The sequence below is a fragment of the Medicago sativa genome, chromosome 7 (genome assembly GCF_051527215.1).
Source record: "Medicago sativa cultivar Bolivia chromosome 7, Bolivia_mono, whole genome shotgun sequence".
In the NCBI taxonomy this organism is placed as follows: Eukaryota; Viridiplantae; Streptophyta; class Magnoliopsida; order Fabales; family Fabaceae; genus Medicago; species Medicago sativa.
In genome coordinates, this window is record NC_140755.1 from 6,679,152 (window position 1) to 6,702,839 (window position 23,688).

Sequence of the window (23,688 nt, forward strand, 5' to 3'; positions counted from 1 at the left end):
ATGTGTTTATTAGTGATGATGATGATGTTAAAGGTTTAGGGTTTGATGATAGTGAGAATGGGAGAACCACTGCCCATGAAGATGGTTTTGAGTTGATCGAAGTTGAACAACCATTTAAATGGTACTATAACAGAGTCACAATCAACAACAAGTCATGTAGAATCAAGATTTGTGGTTCCATAATGGGCGCAGTGGAAATATATAACAGTATTTTGAATACAAAACAACAAAGTATTTAATATATACACTACATTTATGTTCATCTTTTGAAGATAGTCACGAATTTTCAAAATTTTATCATATCAACTTTCTCATATCAGTACATTTTTTTTTATAAATCTCATATTAGTACATTTGCCTATAAAAATAGGGGCGAATTTGCACAATTACAATACTTGCATTTGGGGTGGCTTTTTCACTTTCAATTATACCCTTAAATAAATTAGCCTATAAAATTGCCACATTGATATTGTCCTTGAAAAAAAGATATAAAAAAAATACATTATATTTGCTATATTATTGGTGTTTAAAAAAAGTATAATTTGTTACAATTTGAAATTAAAAATTTTTGTCCGATTTGTTTCAAATGGTGCCAAACCTCTTGAGCAATATTATAGTTTGCTACATACCTATTGTGTGAGACATTAAGGGTGTGTTTGGATTGAGGGTTTAGGAGGGGAAGGGATGGAAGGGTTTACTTTTCATTTTCAAATTATGGACACTACGAATTTTTTTTTAAAAAGTTAACATATTAACATGATAAACATTCATATAATACTTCAATCACACTTAATTTATTTTAGAAAAACATGTTATATAGTCCGTAAATTAAAAAAGAAAAGTAATCTCTCCCCTCCCTTCCCCTCCTAAACCCTCAATCCAAACACACCCTAAATTATTGATCCAAGTATGGATTTTCGAATTACTAACATCACATCCTTGCTACTCTTTTGCATATTTTATTTCATCAACATAACTCCACATATTATTTTCTTTCAAAACATTCTTCATTACATACTTCCAATAAGAGTATTTCTCCCTCCATCGAATTGAACACTAACATATTGAAGGAAATGATATTTGACCTCCTAATATTCTATAGTGGCTAACCAAATAACAAACACTACCACCAAATGTAAATTCCAAATGTAATTTTTTTTTTAAAATGCCTCCCCTCCCATTGTGAAACAAACATGTTTTTAATTAAAATCCTTCACTTCAACATAAATTTAACTAAAAAATATCTCATTTTCCCTCCCCTCCTCTCTGTTGAACCACCAAACAAATCTCACAACCACCAATTTCAATCGGCATAAAGAAATCAAATAAGGAGTTGATGAACGTACTAACCGAAACAAAATTTAAGCACATAACCTTTTAAACAAAATTACAGCGTCTAACCTATCAACAAAACTATATAACCAGTAACCACCAATCTCAATCTATGTATTTAGTGATTTCATAATCAAACCAAGATTTTTGATACCATGTTAACCAAAGAGATTATTCATAGAGAAAAGAGAGGAGGCTAGGGTTCTGTAATACCAAATAGCCAAAGTTACTGGATACAAGAAATATAAAGACAATAAACCAGGAAACATAGAAATACTAAAAATAATAAACTACTCATCTCCCTTTGGCCAATTATAAACAATGATGACCGGTTAACGCTTCGATCATATCATCTGATTTTCTTCAACCAAAGCAAATTCTCCATACTCCTTCCGATTATGGGGTAACCTCTCACCATCCCTAAATGTTGAAACAAACCGTATTAGAATGACATACACACACAAATATGTTGGGTTTTTTCACCATGTTATTTAATCAATATTGTAAATGTACTTCCCTCAAAAAATATTGTAAATGTACTTAATCAATAAATTAATTTTCACCACAAGAGAATATCTTTAATTTATTTAATAACAAGAAAATATCTTTAATTTGTGATAAATAGGCATCATGCCCTTGTACTTTGTACTAAATCATACTAATGTCTTAATCCCTATTTCATTAAGTTTTTGGGAATCAACAGAACGGCCACTATAAACCAAGCAAAGTGAGTAATCCTTACATAACCAATTAGATTGGAATATCCCTTGTAATCTTATGATTTTTTATATTTTGATAATATGTCAGTAAAAAGCTATTTCAAACAATTAATCCCATCTTTTGCACTATTGTAAGAATTCTGTTACATAGTATAATGAATTTTTTTTTACATGTTTATAAGTAACAACTTTATTTTCCAAAAATATTAAAATATTTATTGTTACAAAATTCTACGGTTAAAAAAAATATTTGTTACTGTTAAATAAGCTTGGATCTCGTCCCAAAAGCTAGCTCGAAGGAGGAGGGTACTCAAGCATATTTATACACTCGACAGCCCGGGAACCTGAGCGATGTGGGACTAACAACAAACTATGAACAACTTCAAAACTAACTTCAACAGTTACAATTATTATTGTTGAAGAATAATTGTTTTTCTCGTCAAAAAACAATTATTCTCCTGAAATGATGTTTGTAACAAAATAACAACTTCTTACAAATCAAAAATAAAAAATGAAAACAAAAGAATAAACCCAGGAAGAAACAACTTTTCTAATATGTTACAATATATTTAATTAAGCTATAATAAATAGTTAGCTATAAGGTCCCCGAGAGGATAACTCAGTTGTTAGGGACATGATGCATTGATATATGTATGGGTAGGGGTTCGAACCCCGGACACCCCACTTATTCAGTTTGAAAAAAGGTGAATTATAGCCAGTAGGCTACTTGACCCAAAAAAAAATATATAGTTAGCTATATGAGTTAAGAAATGTAGAAGAATTTTATAAAATGAGAGTATTAACTCGTTTTTTATCTCTATTCTTTCACTATGAAATCTTAACCAACATGTACAATGCTTTCTTTAAAGAAGATATCATTCACCAATAGATAACATGAAAACAAAAAATCATTATATATCATCACACAAAAATTAAATTTAATAAAGAAAAATGTTCGATTAATTAAAGACCTTGAACATAAATAAATATAATTAAAACTATAAACAAAGATCTATAGAACTTCAAAAGCACTATATATCCACCCAAATAGATCTACTATATTTGAAAGATAAGGAAATGAAATTTAACAAAAGGCGAAAGAATAGTTCGCTATGTGATCATCACACGGCTCTGTAAAAAAAATTATTATTGTTTATTACCTCACGTTGAGAATCTCTACTTGCGATCCTTCCATATTTATAACATCTTTCATGGGAATTAGACTGGGAATGTGAGGAATCATTTCAAACTCTAAATCAGCTTCATGCATCTTGAAATATCGGATACTTTTTTCTTTTGGGTTATAGCATACCAAGGCATTGCTGGGATGGAACATCAACAAATCTCCATTGTCAAGGTACTTTATTGGCCGATATAAACCCCTTGGCCGTATGTTAAGAGAAAGATTGTTAATTACGACCTCTTTCGTCCATGAGAAATTGTCATCGTTATAATCTTTGAGCACCCATAGTTCAAAGTTAGCATAACAACTTGTATCACCCACATAGAGACAATCATGTAACACTCCCAATCTCATTTTTCTAATGGAATGATTATCACCATCAGTTTCATTAAAGCTATCAGGTGGTGCGATTTCAATGATTTTCTCTTGGTCGAAGTTGAAGGAACAAATGTAAATCATACATGAACGAGTAGCAAGCCAATGAACAGCTCCATTCATGTATACACAAAATGATTGCCTATATCGTGCTTCAATCGGCAATATTGCTTGTCTCGAGCTAGTTACTTTCAACCCAATTTCTCTCCATCGATCTAATACACCGAGAGTTTGCCATTTTTTTGAACCAAGAGTCCACACCTGGACAATTATTGAATATATGTCACCCTCTTCTACCAAACCGAATGCCCTCATCACTCTATATTGGTTATCCTTTTGACTAAAGCCAAAACCAGAAACAACAAATTCTTTGCAGTAAGATTCTCCTTTCTCTTCTTGATCCATGATGTAATTATTTGTATCAGGGTTTCTTTCAGGTTTTGGAATCAATATATATTCTCCAGTGATAGGATTCCAAACACATGCAGGGTTGTTGAAGGGGTTAGTGCACAAACAAAGCAAGCCATTACAAGAGTTCACTATACCAAACTTTGGAATTGCAACCTCCCTAGGTGGTAACAACTTTGAATGCAACTTCAATGGTTGTTCAAGGTCAGTGGTGTTGTTAACCTCAATCATGTGAAAGTAACTAGGCCAAAGTTTAGGTTTAATTGTTCTCATTATGGGATAAACAGTTGCTTGTTGTGCAAAGTGCAATCTTGGGAAATTAGGATCCTTGATTAGTTTGTTCCATTCTTTGTTGACACGTTCACAAGAACGGAATCTGGCAAGTCAGATATCTCAGTTAAAAAACTTATTAAAATCACTTTACTCCCTTGTTTGCAAGTCATGGTTGACAATTTTTTGAACAGAATGTTCCTATCTTTATTATGATTCCAAACATCATTATCTATGACAAGGAGAAATCTTTTTCCAACTAAGGCTCTCCCTAGTTCTCCTGATTTTATTACATCATCAAGTTTGGACATAGAAATCCACATCTTGAATTCAAAAACATTCATTACCTTTATATCACTATATATTGCACTAGCTTGATCAGAGTTAAGGGATAGAAATGAAACCTCACTACTTCTAGTCAAGAGAAGTTGAATTAAACCAGCATGAATTTGTGTATCTCTTTGAACCCTCTTCATGCTTACAGACTTGTTTTCTGCACAAAACAAAACAACAAGATATTAGAGAAATAAAAAAACCTAGTAGATTCAAATCAATACCTACAAAATATTACAAAAAGTAAGATAGGAAAATCATTACTTGGATCAATTTTGTATCAATGGTGCTACAGAATTAATTAATATGTTTGAGCTTACACTTACCCATTTGTGTTTGAGCTACGAAAATTGCTTTTACATAGTTGAGAGAATTTCACGAACAATGAAGTTTTTCTTTTGCAATTTAAGCTCTACGAATTTTGTAATATGATAATGGTTAGACTTCAAACTCGTATTAAATAAAACTACATTTGATATTATACTATTCACTGTTTTTTTTTTTGGTACAAGTATTCGATGAATTTTATCACCAAAAAAAGTATTCACTGAATCTAGTTTTAATAATGAATATAAACAAAATGAGTAAATACTATTGTTTTTGGAATGATTTTTTATTTAATGATATTTTTCCCTTTGCGTCCAAATGTAACAAAAATATGTTTTCCTAATTTAAAAAAAATATATAAAGTTTTATATTATCTATTAAAATTCCCTTTATTAAAAAGTATTTATTGGATTTATTTTTATTAATAAATATAAAGAAATGACTAAATACTTCTGTTTTTTGAATGATTTTTTCCTTAATAACATTTTTCTATTTGTGCCCAAATTTAACAAACCAAGTTTTCTTAATTTAATAATAAAAGTTTCGTGCCTTAAAAAAAGTCTTTGTTTCAAGTTTTATTATAAAAAAAAAAAAAGGTGAATGGTCCTAGTGAAAGTTAGCTAATTGAGTGTATAATAAAATAATTTTAATTATATTCAGTTGATTTATAAAAGTCTTTTTTTTTCATCTTAAAATAATAATAGAACCTTCAAAGTCCTATTAAATAAAATAGAACCTCATCTGTTTTTTACGTACTAAGCTCAAATTTCATCTTGGATAGTTGAAAAATGAAAACTATATAATGGCTAACCTTCAAAGTCCTATTAAATAAAACGCCTTTTATTTTAATTATATTCAGTTGATTTATGTTAAGTAATAAATATTCTTATGTTAATAAAATATATTATCTGTTGTCAAGAAAATAAAAATTATCTTATGTAAATAAAAACCTTAATACTATTTACCTTATAAAAAAATTAGTTTTTCTTTCAAACATTGGAAAGTATAAAATACTTGTTTCAATTTTTTTAAACAATTTAAAATTTTATTATTAAAAAACCCATGAGTTGTCCTAGTGAAAGTAATTTATGGTAGTGTGAATAATAGAATAATTTATAAGAAAAATATAATGTCCTCTCCAAGAAGTAATAGTTTTGTGGTAAAAGATGAACTTTGTAACCTCTAAAAACATATCTCAAATTTCATTTGAAACCGTTGTAAAATGACCATTATATAAAGGTTAATCTTCAAAGTTCTATTATTATTTTTTAACCAAGAGTGTTGCATATTGAAAGAAAAAAGAAGAGTACCTGAAAGAAAAGGGATTAGGCCAAAACCTCTTCAAAAGTTACAAAACTGTAATTAGTTAAATCCAACCTACTCTTAATTAATTTACTCAACCCTAATAATGTCATGCATATCATTCCACTAGGGAAAAGAAAAACTAGATAATGAAAGTCTAGATTTGTGAACATATTTATGTAAAAGAGTTACCATATCTATATACATGGGAGACCAAAAACGGCAAGAGTTAAATATAGGCAGTTCAACCATCTGTTTCTTTGAGGTAAATATTAGAAAAAGTCGTCAAAACTAGCTTTGAATCTGTTTCCAACCAAAGGTTACTACATCCTTTATAGTTAGCTATTTCTATTTCCATCATAGCCATTGATAACTCTGCAAAAAGACCTGAACCAAAACTTGAATTCTGAACAAAATAATCAAGGCAACCACCCTCTGAATTTCTGAAAATGCGTCTAGCAGAAGCTTGATCAGGATTTCTAAGTTCTAACTGCTGCTTCATCAGTATGACCTTTAGTCCAATGTAAATTGGGAGGGAACCAAACGACTTCCTTAACAATAGGGGCTTTGGGAAGCTTAATATCAACTTTGAGGGTCTTGAGAATAGTCAATTATGTCATGTTAAATGCACATGTGAGTGCGGTTTTATTACCAAAAAGGGAAACATTTGAGATTTTAAGATGGATTGTTGATTTACAATGAATGTATCAACTTTATAATCAAACTTGGTTCCAACAATTAGGGGTGTAACGGTACGGTTTGGATTGGTTTTCATTCAAAAAAATGTCTGAACCGATGAAACCTTCATCGGTTTGGATTGGTTTGGTTTTCACTGTTTTTCAAAAAAGAAACCGAACCAAACTAATCGGTTTGGTTCGGTTTGGATTGGTTCAGTTGATCGGTTTATTTAAAAATACAATTGAAAAAAGGCTTATTCAATCACACGGTCCCTTAACTTAATTGATTGTCTCAATTTGGTCCCCTAACTATAATTTGTACCAATTCGGTCCACTATGTTTTGCTTCGTTACTAGTTTTAGTCCTTTCTGGTAGTTTCTCTCAAAAAAACGTTAACTTATGTACCAATTTGGTCCCCTATGTTTTGCTCCGTTCCTAGTTTTAGTCCTTTCTGTTCACGTTTTTTTGAGAGAAACTAACAGAAAGGACTAAAACTAGTAACGGAGCAAAACATAGAGGACCAAATTGGTACAAATTATAGTTAGGGGACCAAATTGAGACAATCAATTAAGTTAAGGGACCGAGTGATTGAATAAGCCTTAAAAAAATTCATATTCTCACAAAATAGTTCATTGAACTTTGTATAGTCGTATTTCATATTTTGTTTTTTCATATTCTCTATTTTTCAAACAACTTTTTATAACTAACCTTACTCAATATTTCATACATACGATCCAAGATTCATTTATCAATCATTCTACAAAAACAACTTCATCAAACTCAAATATTTCAATAATCCATGATCCATACATGCATCATTCATCAACAAACACAAAAATTCCAAAAAGAACATGGAAAACGTGTATAAATCAATGGCATAGCAAATGAACATGGAAAACAATGAAATATAATGAGTATAAATCAATGACATAAACATGATAAAACTAACCAAAAGATGAACGATCTCAGCGGTGACCGGTGGCGATGAACAATGGGTTTGGTGTGGTTGACAGCTAGAGTTTATTTTTTAGTAAAAATGAAAGAGTTGAGATGAGATGAAGATGATGAGAGAAAGTGAATGGATTAACAAGTATTTTATGTTTGACTTTAATTTTGGGTCTAACCATAAGTATGTGTGAGGTAGGATAATATTAGTAAAATAAGGAGTGTGGTTATCATCGGATTGGTTTATCGGTTTCACGGATCTCGAAATGAAAAACCATGAACCAAACCAAGCTAGATCGGTTTCGATTGGTTCGGATCGGTTTCAAACCGAACCAAACAAGGTCGGATATTTTTTCGGTTTGGTTCGGTTTTGACTTTCGGTTTCGTTGGTTTTGTCCGAACCACTTACACCCCTACCAACAATACAGAATAGAATTTGAGGTTTACAAGGTAATATTTTATTACTATTTTACATCCAGGTGACCAATTTTTATCACATATATAGGGGCCATATATCATCAATAGTTTAAAATTGAATAGTGGCATTGATATTGGTTGCGAACCAAGACCACAAATTGACAACAAAAGCATGGTTAAAAAAAAATGAAAGGTTGACTCATAGTGTGATAAGTAGTTGTTGTAAATAGAAGGCAAATTGCACCCTCTAGACATGAGGTTATCTTCATGAGGTTATCTTCCTGGTGATATGAAGGTTCCAATGATAAAATCATTGACTATTGCAGATAAAAGAGGCAAAACACATTTAAAAAAAAAATCTTCCCTAAACCACACTTAAAGTTATATTAAGATCTTCATTGTCATCGTAAGATATATTCTCACATCGTAAGTTACATTAAAGTTGCAACAATTTTCTTTCAAATAATATAATTTCCCATTTTTTTTGAAGGGATGTTTTCTCATTTTTGTCATCATTAGTCAAGTTCCATTACATAATCCTAGGAACTGTGTTATATAACTCTTAACAACATCATTGTGGCTCCAACTTTGAATCTCAACTTGTGATTCAAAAGCTCTTAAATAGTAGAATTGTTATAACGCTCGCATAAGAAATACAATCCATTGAACAAGAATAAGTAGAATTGTTATAACGCTCGCATAAGAAATACAATCCATTGAACAACCAATTAACAATCAATAACCTTTTTTCTGTCAAAAAAATAAATAAATCAATAACCTTTTGTAGATACGCATTATATTACATCTTTTTCTTTGCTTTCTAACTTAAAATATGTGTCAGCCTTTTCAAGCATACCAGCCTTAATAAGATCGGTCATTATCATAACAAGAATGTCATCATCATCATGAGTACCACTCTGAGCATACTTCATAACAATAGCACAAAACACACTGCTTCATCAGCTCTACCTTGAGCAAAAAGTGCAGTTAGTAGGCCACCAAAACTATATTTATCAACGAGCATGACATTAAACAAATGTAAGGATTTTACCAGGTGGTAAAAGTATCAACGAGCATACCGTGTTTACATGCATGCGACAAAACCCTCAACAAGAGAAAAATAGAATGAAGCTCTGACATCGATTCATTAGATTGTAACTCTAACATAATAGTCACAAATGATTTGAAACGGTGAATGAGGCAATCAAATACGGGAACCAATAGATCGAAGGTTAATGAATCACGATGAATGTCCCTTCGGACAAAGACAGATCCATGGACAAATATGGGAATCAAATAGGAGTTCTGGGAGGATTAAATTAAGATTCTTTCTTTTAAAAAGAATGGGGTCAAATTCTTTCTGAGAGAAATTAGAAATAGCTTGTTAAATTACCAAACTAAGTATAATCTAGAATTTGATAAATAAAAGCAAAGAGTTGGAAGCTCAAGTTAGTAAGTTATAAAAAAAAAAAAGGATCCACATGCATAATTTAAACAGTGAGTTGATGAATACATTTGTTGAAAAGAGAATTGAAGTAATAGCTAAAATGTTTGCTATGAAATGCAAGCAACCCATCCACATGCATTCCTTAGTTATCACTTTAGTTCTTTCTTGCAGTGCTATCAAAGAGCAGCTACAACATAGCATAATTTAAACAAATCAATAATATTGTTTTACGATACACTATTTAATACAAAGTTTTGTCAAATAGCAGTTATAGCCGCAATTTCACTTTGGCATAGCAGAATTTGAAAATATCACTATTCTTTAATGATATACTAGTTAGTACAAATTATTGTCGGAGTACGTAGAAGCCATATCATAGTAGAATTTAAGCAAATCACTATTCTCCCACCATATACAATTTAATGCAAAAAAATTCAATTAGGGGCTATGAGAGAATGGCACATTAGAATAAAAAAATAAGCTATTTCGCACAAAAATAGATTAAGAACATAACTTTCTAAGTTTTACAAATAGCATTAACAACACTGCTGTCCAAGTTTTAAAATTAACTGATTATTCATTCCATATGCAGCATATAATCTATGTTAAGTGAAGCAAATCTTCAAAAAGATCATTCAAGTATAAACTAAATCAATTGAGGATAGTTGTTTCTTAATTTGTGCATCTGAGACAAAGTTTACCTGGCCGACATAGCAGCATAAATTGAAAGTTGACATGTTGCAGAAGCACTTGAACATGAGGTTAATTTTCGTTATATTTTAGACCGTTTCCTGAATCACCAGATTGATATAGTTTCTAAAACTCTTGAATTCTTCAGAATAAATTTTGCTAACCTAATGTGATAACTCTGTAGGCCTCCAAATGCAAAGTCCCGCATAGTACAAATTGTGGATGGGCCCAGTTTACTAGCTGATATTATCCAAAGTACTCATCCCCCCAAATGCTGCCTTGTATCTTCTGTTAATAATACAGAAGAAATAAAATGATACATACATGTATGCTAACAAAAGAAAGAAAAAAAATATGATTGTTAATTTTAACAAATAAACCTGAGAAAGTTCAAGATTTTGAAGCTTAGGACGATAGGGGAGCACTTTTGGAACTGTATCCCAATTATAGTTTAGCACCAAATGAGTCAAATTATGGAACGTAGGAAAGTGACAATCTCGATAATCCTACAAAAAAAAAATTTAAAAATAATTCACATTATTCATTTTCAATTGAATGCATCAATTCATATCATTTGAAAGTGTTTCCATCGGAATACAGCAACGACATTCAGTAATATCTGTTCTGTTCAACTTTTTTAAGGTTTTGCCGATTTCTCTAGAATGTCCAAGGACGTATATATCATATAATGGAAGATCTTCAAGAATTGGACATTCATCTATGAGCAACATAAGATGTCCATTAATTTGAAAACGAATGTCCTTCAAATGTAGGGTTTTGAGTGAGGGTAATCTTATGGGATAAAACCAAAACTCTGCATTGAAAGAAAGATAAATGAGCTGAAGGACAGCAAGGGTTTTGCATGTAAGGATAGTATAAGGATTTTGCATGTAAGGATAGTATAATGCAAGTCAGGGGTTATTTCCTTATCCCGAACAACGAGAGCATGAAGTAGAGAGGAATCATGTTTAACGTCCAAGACGAAACTGTCCATGGAATGATTACAACCTGGTTTCAATGAATTCGTCGAAGCATGCAGCCGAGTCTTTGGCTTCCAATCTGGTTTCAATGAATTCGTCAGCCGAGTCTTTTTATGGTAACATTATGTTACCACATATTAGTCAAGCAATACCTTCACCTCTGTAGAATTTTGTTGAGCTACATGTTTGGAACTAAGATTTTTAGAGACATAAAAGTTTAATATTAGTGATAAAAAAAAAAAATTCATATCTTAAATTTGGTGAATCAAATTAACCATATCGTAAGGGAATTTTGCTTGGCAATTGAGGTTCGTTTCTTCGTGTTATATACTACACATAACACCATTCAGATTAGGTTATAATCAAAGGGTTTGTAAGATCCATACATTCAATATTTAGTGATTCGCATGATCTATGAAGTTGTGCGCATAGGTGACCCGGTTTATACACATAATTGTAATGAAAACATATGTTGGATATATACTTTTATGCAGTTACTTCTATTAACAAGAGATTAGCAGCGTTAAATAAACTGATAATACAAGTATTTTCGAATACTTTGAGAATCTTAAAAGCAATGGTAAAAACGCAAACTTACAATTAGGTATAATATAAAGTTAGGAAGAAATAAGTTTATATTTATTAAACAAAGTCTTAGCCAAAAAAAAAAAAAGGAGACTAGTAAGCACTGATCGCACAGTTTTAGCATACTACAGGGTTATACCAGTGCCATAAAAAGATTCAACTTGATGCTCAGTTCTTGGTCTTCTTCGCACTCTGCATAAAAGAGATACAATTAGACGACAACGCCAGTAACACAGCAAAAGGTGTAAATAATAACGCATAAGCCTGTATTGTAATACACACTAATGATTAACGTGCTCTCATGGTGTCTAGTAATCCAAAAGAAACATTGATTGCTGGTATTAAGAACCAAACAAAGAAACTAAAGAAAATGAAACATGAGAATATCCTATAAAGCTATTAAACTTAGAAAAGCACTTCCAGTGAATGATAAATAGATCATATACACATCTGCATCTGTGTAGAAAAAAACCAAACAATTCAAAAATAAAATTAGTGCCACTTGGCTTAGGATTTAGTGAGAAATCGCTAGAACATCTATTGCACTAAAGTGACATAAATTTGATACTGGGTGATAATTTGCAAGTAATACTGTTGTTTTTATTTCAGTTAAACTATGGCTTCAAATTTTTTTTTTTTTTTTTTTTTTGAATCAGCAGCTAACAATCTATTAATAAAAAATAGCAACCATCAGAGAACAAGGTTTATAAAAGCACCAAATTCAACAATTTCATGGTTGCAGCTAATGAAACAACAGAAAGAATAGGGAAACTACTACTTACTTACTTAATCATAATGTTCCAAATAAACTGAAAGTTTACATGTTGCAGAAGCTCTTGAACATGAAAATAATTGTCTTTTTATTTCAGACTGTTGCCAGAAGCACCCAACTGACATAGTTTTTAAAACTGCTGAATTGTTCAGAATATATCTTGCTAACATAATGTGCTCATTCCGAAGTTCTGGAAATCCAACTTCCCGCATAGTGCAAGTTGTAAGGTTTAATAAAAGGCAAGATGGAACAGATTTTGGAAGAGCCGAGTCTTGTTGATTATAATTTCGATCAAGAATATGAAGATTGTCGTGCTTAAGCCCCCAAATCTTGCCTTGTGTCTTCTTTTAATAATAAAGAAGAAATAAAATCATACATTCTTCTATGTTAAGAAAAGAAAGGAAAAAAAAATCAAATATTGTTGTTAAAATTAAGAAACAAACCTGATAAAGGTGAAGAGTTTGAAGCTTGGGGAAATAGTGAAGCAGTTGTAGATCTATACCGTGATGATAGTTGAGCACCAAATGAGTCAAATTATTGAATGTAGGGAAGTCGATATGCAGATAACCCTACATTAAAAAAAAAAAAAAAAAAATCAGTTTCGAAAAATTAATAATATTTATTTTCAATGTCATGCATCATATAGTGACATATACCCTGGATAGTTCTATGTGTAGAAACTCCACATTTGAAAGTGCTTTCATGGGAACACCGCAATCACATTGAATAATATCTGCTCTATTCAACTTTGTCAAGGTTTCACAGCATGCCTTGGAAAAAAGAAGAGTGACATAGGATATAACATATAGTTGAAGATCTTCAAGAACTGGACATCCCTCTAGAAGACACTCAAGATCTCCATATTGTTGAAACTCAATGTCTTTCAAATGTAGGGTTTTAAGTGAGGGTAATCTTATGAGATAATGACAAAACTCGGCACCCATAATAAAAAGATTACTGAGCTTAAGAATAACAAGGGTTTCACAAGTAAATATAGTATTAGGAAATTCAGGGTATATTCTTTCCCAATTATGCATGTAATGATTACCAGCAGCTTCTCGCGGAACAAGGTCTTTGGTTTCAGATTTGGTTCCGATGAATTCGAGAGCTGGAAGGAGACACCATAGATTCTTCCATCTCTTTGAAAGAACGGAAGTCACAAAGGCTTGTTTGGTGGGAAGAGGAGAGAGAATGTGAACCAGGATATCATCTGGTAAAATGCTGATCCTATCTACCTCCTCTTCCATAGCCTCCACCGCTGAAGTTTCCGGCTGAGACATTCTGTTACGACGGCAAGGTGTTCTTCATGATTAGGTTGACAAACAGAGTTAGGGTTGGAATTAGGGTTTCGATAGGCAAGGTTTACACTTGAATTGGGTTGGGCCGAATTTCACCAAATCCAAATCCAAATCAATCAGGGAAATTTTACCCAATACCCCTACAAATGTACTTTCACCCCTACAAATCTTAAAATATTCCAATTTTATCCTTTTACCATTTAATCTTTGGCTTAAATGTGTGTTTGGTCCCTGCAGTTTTACCAGTTTTTGGCATTGGTCCCTACAGTTTTTTTTGTTTGGTTTAAGTCCTCGCACTTTGCAAATAATTTGGTATTGGTCCTTCTATCAATGAGATGTTAAAAAAAAAAACCAACATAACTAACGGGGTGCCACGTGGCCCAGTTATATTACGCCACATGGCACACTAAAAAACAAAATTTTAAAATTAAATAAAAAATTAGTTTTAAAATTTTAATTAGTTTTTTTATTATTATTATTAGATTAAAAATAAATTAATAAAAAGAGACACATCAGATTTGAATTTGAAGAAGAGAAACGTGAGGATTTTCTTTTTTCCACTTGTTGTCGTTGTTGTTACAACCATCGCAGTGGCACCGTTTGTGTCCACCAAGAGCTTGGGCAGTAGGAAAACTCTTGTGACAGTTGGGTGACAGTTGCGATGGAAACACATACGGTGTTGTTAATGGTGGTGGATTGGTTTTTAGATAAGGATTTACATCTGCTGGCTTTGTGACCACCAAGTGCTTGATAAGATAAGATAGGGAAGCGTGGTTGCAAACAGTGCACAGGTGATTCAGCTTGACGGCAACTGTGGTGGTGGTTGTTATTCTTGCGAAGATGATAATCAATTTGGTGATGAGATTGCGGCTATTGTTTTCTCTCTCTTTAATTTCTAATTTAATTTAATAATAATAACAAAACTAATTACAAACTAATTTTTTATTTGATTTGTTTTAATTTTTAATTTTTGTTTTTTAGTGTGCCACGTGGCGTGAAATGATTGGGCCACGTGACACTCCGTTAGTTTTGTTGTTTTTTTTTAACATCTCATTGACAGAAGGACCAATACCAAATTATTTGCAAAGCGCGAGGACTTAAACCAAACAAAAAGACCAATACCTAAAACTGGTAAAACTGCAGGGACCAAACACACATTTAAGCCTTATATCTTTTACACATTATTTTTGAGTTCACCCCCACATAATAAAACCACCTTAAACATTTCAATTTCTATTTCTTTGTCGGTAATCAATATACAATGTTTCTGAATTCAACCAAATTTTAGGAACCCTGATGTTTACATTTTCATAGGCTTTACCAAAAACCTCTTCAAATCCTTTCCGGTAGGATTTTTTTAATTATGTGAATTCAACTTGCTTTCGCTAAGGACCCAGGGAGAAAAATCAACTTGTTTGATCAAATTTGGCAGTGGTTCTTAACAGAGGAAAAAAAAGGGCAAAGAAATAATAAAAAGAACAAGAAACTAAATAACATTAACAAACTTAAAAATAAAAGATGAATAGAATTGGAAACAAAGCAACACGGTAATCATCAGAGATGCAATTTTTTGGATCCAAAACAGCACCTAATATCATAAGAAATGTGTATCACAGTCTATGCGGTTTTCGGGAAAATCTCAACTAGAAAACCTCAAAGGGAAGGTCGATTTCGATTTTCAGATTGCTTCTTTGGGTTTCTGGCGACTGTTTAATTTAAGAAATCTGCAATCAATAATTCTAGTGACAGTTTCATTGTCGGAAATCTGCAATCAACGATTATGGTAACCATAACACTATCGAAAACCAGCAAATACCGATTCCGGTAAAAAACAAAATAAAAAAATTGAATAGCTAGGATTCCAATAAGAAACACAACTTAATCTCTCTTTTTCTCACAACGTTTCCGGAAAGGTGTGTGTGGGTGAAATGAAAGTTATTAAAGATTTTTTTCTTAATTTATATAAGAGGGTAAAATGGGCAGTTTGGGTCAAATGTTGGGGGTGAAAGTATAGATGTATGGGTGTGGGGTAAAATTTCCATCAATCAGTTGTCTTTAGAAAATTATTCATCTCTCTTTCAAAAATGTTTATTCCCTTAACTCAGCTAGAGTGACGGGGGAGTTAACTCTAATTGAATTAACGGATGAGCAATTTTGAAAGGTTGAAGAGCAAATCACACAACAAAGATGATCATCATATCAACAATGAAAGCTAAACATAAATGAATATGTTGTTATTTTTTTCTCAAGTAGTCTAGTGATTATAATTTCACCACTAAGGTGAATAAGACGGGAAATACGGGGTTCGAACTTCGTCCCCTACATATAATATATATCAAGGAAATATAAATTATATATACTGTATATCAAGAAAATAACCTTTTTGGCTCTTTTGGTTGACTTTTCTCATTTCAAAATTACCCCCAACTTTCAATACAAATAAGAAATAACACATATAACAAATAGATAATAGTAAATTCAAATATTAAAACAAAATGTAACAAATTGTATATGTCCGATTTTTTTCCTTATCATTTGAAAAAGATAATGGATGAGAGTGAATTCAAATACTAGAAAAAGTGGAACAAACACAATTTTTTTTTGTTAGCACACAATATATCGTGCAACAAACACGCTATGAGTATATGTCCAGTTGTTTTCTTTTATCTTTTAAAAAAAGTGTAACAAACTAGATGATCAAGTATATGTCACTATAAATATAATCATTAAGAAAAGGAAAATTATCATTCATACACTGAGATAAAATATTTTCAAATGAGCAATTAGAGAGTAAAATAGTGACTCTTAACATATTCATCCTCTTAAAGGCATGTCCCATTAACATTTGTGAGATACAAATTCTTTTATCATTGATTATGGAATTATGTTGCCAAAACAAATTTTTGTTTCTCATTTCACTTATTCATGTTCTCTCGATCATTGTCATCATAAAATCTCAAAAAACGGAAAATTATTTTATTTTGGAATTATTATGCAATCATTAATATTTATTTTATTTAGTTTATTTCACAAACATATATAAAATCTCTAGTCCATACGATTTGGGACATTGATATTTGTCCATTTTTTTTAAGTTTGATGAATTCAATTTCACGATTAGATTTTTTCCCAAAAAAATCATATATGTTGTTCTACAATTTAATGATAAACAACCGAAATATTTGATTTTCGTCTAAAACAAATCTCAAATTCATGAATTGTTAAAAAATTAAAATCTCATAGGATTTAATTTTTTGGCAAAATACATTTTTTGATCTTTTAAGTTTGACAAAAATATCGGGGTAGTTCTTTAAGTTTGTTAAATTTTAAATATAGGCCATTATATTTTTTTTTTAAGTTTCTAACAGGTCCTTTAAGCTGTTAATTTAATGCATCTATTTGAGGTTTTTTAAGTTTTTAACTTTTAAATATGTCCTTAAAAGGGTAATAAAGACCTATTTGAAACACAAAAAACTTAAAGGACTATAACCTAATATTTTTGTCAAACTTAAATAACCAAAAGAGGTATCTGGCCTTAATTTTTTTTAGCCGAAGCATGCATGAATTTTAATGTTGCTGGGAAACATATACCATAGATTTGACATGTGTAATGGGACATAAACTATTATGTTGTGGTTTGTTTATGAATATGTTGGATGTGAAAATCCTATTAGAAAATAATGCTGAAAAAATAGCATTCATACCCATAATTAAATTAAAAACAAATGCGAGATAGGGACTTCCTTTTGTGCATAGTAGAAAAAAGTTTTCTATTAGACTAAGTTTTGCTATTACGATAAATAAGTCCCAAGGGCAGACTCTTTTACGGTGGATGAGGAGGTTGTTTGCGTGGGAGGAGGAGCAGGTGGGGGAGCTTACTCTTTTACTTCAAAATGTTAATCTGCAGGTTGACAAAGATGATATGTGGCATTGGTCTTTGGAGAATTCTCGTGTTTATTCTGTTTGTAGTGCTTACCAGTTCTTGACGGTTCAGCATCTTGATACATCTTCAATGGCGTCGACATCGCTGTGGAATAAGGATATCCCATTGAAGGTAGTACTTTTTGTTTGGCGCCTGTTTTGAGATAGATTACCTACAAAGGATAACTTATTTCGACGTGGCGTTATTGATCACGATTCTCGGATGTGTGCTTCTAGCTATGGCTCTTTGGAAAATTCATCTCATTTATTTCTACATTGCCGCAGTTTTGGATTTGTGTGGAATTATATTTATAGGCGGATTGGAATTTCTATGGTTACTCCTTGTTATGTAGCCGATCAATTTAATCAATTTACTTATGTTGGTGGTGGGGCTAAGGCACGGCGTTCAATTATACAGATGCTTTGGTTTTCTACCGTGTGGAAAATCTGGAAAGAAAGAAACAACAGGATTTTCAAGGAAAAAGAGTGCTCCTTGTTACAAGTGGTGGATAAAATTAAGGCTATTTCCTATGCGTGGTTGAAGGCGAAATTTGCCTCTCTTCGATTAAATTTTCATGGGTGGTGGCTTAGTCCATTTACTATGTTGGGCACTACATAGATTTGGTTCTAGCTTTTAGGCCTTTGGTGCTCTCTTTTTTTCTCTTTGTTTGTACATAATGTATCGATTCTTTAGTTCTTCCTTGGTACACCTTGTGCTAGAAAGAACATTATGACTTAGTAATATATCTCATTATAGCCTATTCAAAAAAAAAGTACCAAGGGCAGACCATTCCGAATATTGAAATCTATCTTTCACCACATGTTTTCAGCCCTAGTCAATTATATGTAGCTTTATCAAGATAAGTTTCTCAAAATTCAACAAAAGCTCTCATTAAAGTAAGAAAAATATAAGGAGAAGATGAAGACATTACAAAAAATATAGTTTTTAAATATATTCATTTATCGCAATCATAAGATTTTTCATTTACATAACAAGCTTTTTATACATTTATGTTATCATTTTACTAATTATTATTAGAATAAAAAATAAATAATTTTTATTTTATTTAAATTTTATATACATGCAAACAAAAATATGTCGAGTTGATAAATAATTTCATTATATGCTTTGACAATAATTTGTAGATAAATTGATGTACAAATAATTTTTCATTAATATTTATAAATTTGAACATTGTAATCAAAATTATATAAACAAACATAATCAAATATACACACACTTTAGAGTAGTAAAAGTCAGCCCAAAATGATATACTTTATTTATATATAGTATAGATAGAAGTATAGATAATACAATATATAAATCAACTGAGTTATGCTCATGGAGACAAATATTTTATATTTTGTTTCCTTGAAAAATATTTCTTGCTATTTCCTCGATTTCAAAATAAACAACACCAGTTTATGTTAATTCCTTTTAAAAAAAATTCACTCATATTTTCTTGCTATTGCCAATAGAATTTTTTAATATCCACTTGGATCAAACTTTTACATGGCAGCGAAACAAATAAGATTAAAACAAAAATCAAATTGTTATGACATTTTCATTTTAGGCCCTTTCACTTTGACCTAAGTTAGAAATATATAAAGGGAGAATCGAAGAACAAGGAAGACGGGAGAAGAAGGGTTAGTCGAAGAATAGAGAAGAACGTTGAATTGAAGCGCGAAATGGAAGAAGGGATGTCAACTCCAGATGCTCACAAACGAGCTCGAAGGCCCTAATGAAACCAAATGAATTGGGATACAACTGAGAGGGAGCCAGTTTCATCCACTTTGAAGACTTCTTTCTGAAAATCCGAGAAAGGAAGTTAAAGCCACATCTCTTTAAAGATGACCTTGTACATGGGAATCATATTATCCATATAGCGAGAGCAAATCCTGCTGCTAATACGGTGGGGAGGCACACTTCTCAATCCTATCCACCCACGATGCATCTAATTCTTAGACCATATTGAATCAGAAAGGAAGACCCGCGGGGGGGGGGGGGGGGGGGGGGGGAATGAATTCTAGACTTAGATTCACCCTTCCTTTGCCGATGAGTTCGAATATAATTTATCCAATTTGTAATGCCTTCATAGGCCTATTGAATCTTCATTCATAGTCTTTCAAAATCCTGTTGAGATGCTTTACTTTGTCGATTTGCTTGACTTGAATTCTAGATTTAGATTCACCCTTCCTTTAACGATGAGTTCGAATATAATTTATCCAATTTGTAATGCCTTCATAGGCCCATTGAATCTTCGTTCATAGTCTTTCAAAATCCTCTTGAGATGTTTTACTTTGTCGATTTGCTTGACTAATTTTACAGTAAATTACATCAAAAACACCTAAGAACTTCTTGGCTACCGAAAAACTATAATTACATGACCCGAAATGAAAACATTACAAAATGTCTCGTAAACCATAGAAAATTGTTCTCAAACTCATCTAATTTGGATCAAAACTAAAATAAAATAAAATAACTAAAAATTATACTGAAAGTAACGTAAGATGATCTGTCATCAAAGAACCCTAATATCACTTTCAGCTTATACCATTTTACAAAATTGGACTGTCCATACAAACATTTCAAATGATACCAAACCTCTTGAGTTGCCAGTGACATACCTATTGACTGAGACACTAAATTATTGATCCAAGTATGGATCTTCGAATTACTATTATCACATCCTTGCTAATCTTGCATATTTTATTTCGTCAACAGAACTCTACGTATTCTTTTCCTTCAAAACATTCTTCCTTACATACCTCCAATAAGAGTAATTCTCCCTCCATTGAATTGAACACTAACAGATTGAAGGAAATCATCTTTTTCATTGACCATCCTAATATTCTATAGTGATTAACTAAATAACAAACACTACCACCAAATGAAAATTTCAAATAAGTCTCCTTTTGTTACTACTTTTTTAGAGATTCTCTATACAATCGCTAATAAATTCGAAAAGCAAAAATAGCAGACAGTGGAACTAACACAAAATGGGACTAACAAAAAATAGCAGACAGTGGATCCGCTTGGTTGGAGGTTTATGGAAGGGGTGGGATATTTTTAATTCGACATGTGTAGTTCAATTTTTAGAAGGGGGAAAATGTGAAATTAATGTCATTATTACATTGACGAAACTATCCTTGATTTTAAGTTAAAACTCAAAATTATTCTTACTAAAATTTTAAGAGAAAAAAGGTAATTTTATTTTAAAATATCTCTCCTCCTCTTGTGAACTAAACATGTTTTCAATTAAAACCCCTCACTATCTCTCCCCTTCCCTCTTTTGAACCAAACATATATTTAACTAAAACATCTCATTTTCCCTCCCCTCCCCTCCCATCCGTTGAACCAAACGAACCCTAAAGCAAATACCAAAGCAAAAAAAAACAAACAAATCTGACAACCATTGCAAAGGAATCAAATAAGGAGATCAAGATGAACGTACAAACCGAAACAAAATTGTTGAACCTAACCAACCTTTCACAAACAAAATTACAACGTCTAACCATTCAAGAAAACATCATAACCACCAATCTCGATCTATGTATTTAGTGGCAGTTTTAGCTGCCAGAATTATCATATTTTTTTTGTAGTGGTGAAACATATTAAAATTAATATAACTGAAATTAAAATTAAATCAATTGCATTAATGAATTTCAACAAATAAATAGAGGTTAATCTTAGATCTCTGACTAATAGGCGTGTAGTTACTCATGGTAAGAACGTAAATAACCAAGTGAATATAAAACATACTCTAAAAACAATTTGGAGAAGGTTTGCGACTCCTCTTTGATGCTCCAGTAGTTTGCCTGTGGCTTGAACCATGGACTGTCAAGTTCTTAATGAATATTTCACTATGCACAGAGCCCTATATATAAACATTTTTCAACCACCGGTTTATATTTGGTGATAAGTGCTAAAATATTGTTATTTTCCATAGCACTTAGCGACTTGTTTTGCAAGAAATCAGTTATTGAAACCCCCAATTTGATACATATATTGTTTGTATTAGTTTAGTATGCCAGAAAGCTATTATGTCCAGTTTCTATACAGTTTTATAGGTTTAGAACAATAACTGCACCAATGCAGAGAAATCCAAGACAAGCGTACACACCGGAGTTATGCTAGGGCATCTAGAGACATATTCACTAATTCATGTCAAAGTGAAAGCAATCATAAAAAGAGGATTCTATAATATTGGAGATAAAGTTGATTCATTAAGCACAAGAATTGTGCTAAGCGAGCAAAGGCGGTTAACTCTCCATAAAGGAGATTTATGGAAAAATATATGAAGAAAAGTTGGCTTTTCTCTCCCTTGAAGAAACCTCGATTCACTAAGCATAACTTTTTGTGCTTAGAGAATCTGCAACTTCAGAAACTCGACAAATAGAAGTTCAAGTCATTTGTAATCTCAATCAATTGTAAACCCAAAATAGAATAGAGAGAACATGGGAAGAGAGTGGTTGGAGCCATTGGACGGCCAAGGATGCTTGGTACTCCAAGATTCAACATATACCTGATGTTAGTCATGCGACACATGGCTATCTAAATTCTCTTTTGTGTTGCGATTGGATGTAAATATCTAGTAATCTACGTAATACTCTTAGTCTAGATGATTGTATATGATTTACGTTCTCAATATAATTTTAGTATAAACCTTTTTTTAAATGCTTTGTTGCCGATGAAGTGTGCCGCAATTGATCTTTTGATTTAGTTAGATCCCTAATAAGGCTGGCTATCTAATGGACATGGTTTAGATTATGTATAGGTGTTATCGCCTGAGAGATTGGGGGTAGGCCTATATTCATGTATAACTTTTCGAGCTTAGGCCAAAGAAACAATCAACTATTTTTCTACCGAGCATCGGATGCCAGTTGTTTCATTGTTACTTCACTTCGTTAACATTAGTTTGGAGACGTACGTTGAGGAAATGGTGGAGTGTTATATTTGAGGCATAAAAAGTATACAATCGATTAAGAGGAACCATACGAGGTTAGTTCTTGAAATTCATTCCTAGCACAAATCTATCTATATTTATTAAGTTTATATTGATTTAAACCACCAAAACACTTTATAAATACATTGTTTAGAAAATGTGTCGATATAAACTCAAGTTAGCTAAGCGTGGTCTCCTTGAATACAATATTTTATTTGTTTGATGAAATTGACATACTTACCACTGTACTAGAAGAATAACAACCGATAAACTACCTTTATCAAAATGACGCCGATGTCGGGGGCTGCATTTAATTAGTTTGAGTTGAGTTTGTAAAAAACTGATTTATGTTCAAGTTTTGTTCTATGATTTTCTCTAAGCATAAGCTTCGTGCTTAGCAAATCAGACATAACCTATGTATATACTTTCTTTCTCTAATTGATTTTCTAAGCATAACTAGTCTGCTTAGCAAATTCTTCAGATTTTGTGATTTTTTTTTACAAAATCTCTAAGCATAACTAGTCTGCATAACTAGTCTCTCTTCAGATTCTCTAAGCTTCGTAACAGTTTTTTTGACAAGACATAACATAAAAAACATTATATATATATATATATATATATATATATATATATATATATATATATATATATAAACTCATTTGGGGTTGGCCTAGTGGTTGTCTTGAGATCTTGGAGTTTGTTCATCTCAAAGTCTCAGGTTCGATTTCCTTTAATGCCAATTTCGATGGGTAAGTCCATAC

The 23,688-nt window shown here is 31.8% G+C and overlaps 1 protein-coding gene and 1 pseudogene across 2 annotated transcripts; both read right to left on the reverse strand.

The window, feature by feature from the left end:
- Positions 1-3,207: 3,207 nt before the first annotated feature.
- Positions 3,208-6,751, reverse strand: LOC146903859 (F-box protein CPR1-like; annotated as a pseudogene).
- Positions 6,752-11,919: 5,168 nt separating this feature from the next.
- On the reverse strand, positions 11,920-14,072 carry LOC146903860 (FBD-associated F-box protein At4g10400-like). 2 transcript variants are annotated; one of them, XM_085726707.1, is made up of 4 exons: positions 13,419-14,072; positions 13,206-13,331; positions 12,777-13,103; positions 11,920-12,182 (listed from the first exon to the last, which is right to left on the reverse strand). In XM_085726707.1, exons 1-3 carry the CDS (start codon positions 14,040-14,042, stop codon positions 12,777-12,779), a joined length of 1,077 nt encoding a protein of 358 aa, XP_085582833.1. In that variant the 5' UTR covers positions 14,043-14,072; the 3' UTR covers positions 11,920-12,182. The 2 variants fall into 2 exon arrangements, with proteins under 2 accessions (XP_085582833.1, XP_085582832.1); XM_085726706.1 differs by having other exon boundaries at positions 12,777-13,106.
- Between the last annotated feature and the right edge of the window lie 9,616 nt (positions 14,073-23,688).

Coding starts and splice junctions, on each gene's coding strand:
- LOC146903860 (XM_085726706.1), bottom strand. CDS start 14,042: ATGTCTCAGCCGGAAACTTCAGCGGTGGAGGCTATGGAAGAGGAGGTA. Junction 13,332..13,418: donor TACACATAGAACTATCCAGG/GTATATGTCACT, acceptor TTTTTAATGTAG/GGTTATCTGCATATCGACTT. Junction 13,107..13,205: donor AAACTCTTCACCTTTATCAG/GTTTGTTTCTTA, acceptor TATTATTAAAAG/AAGACACAAGGCAAGATTTG.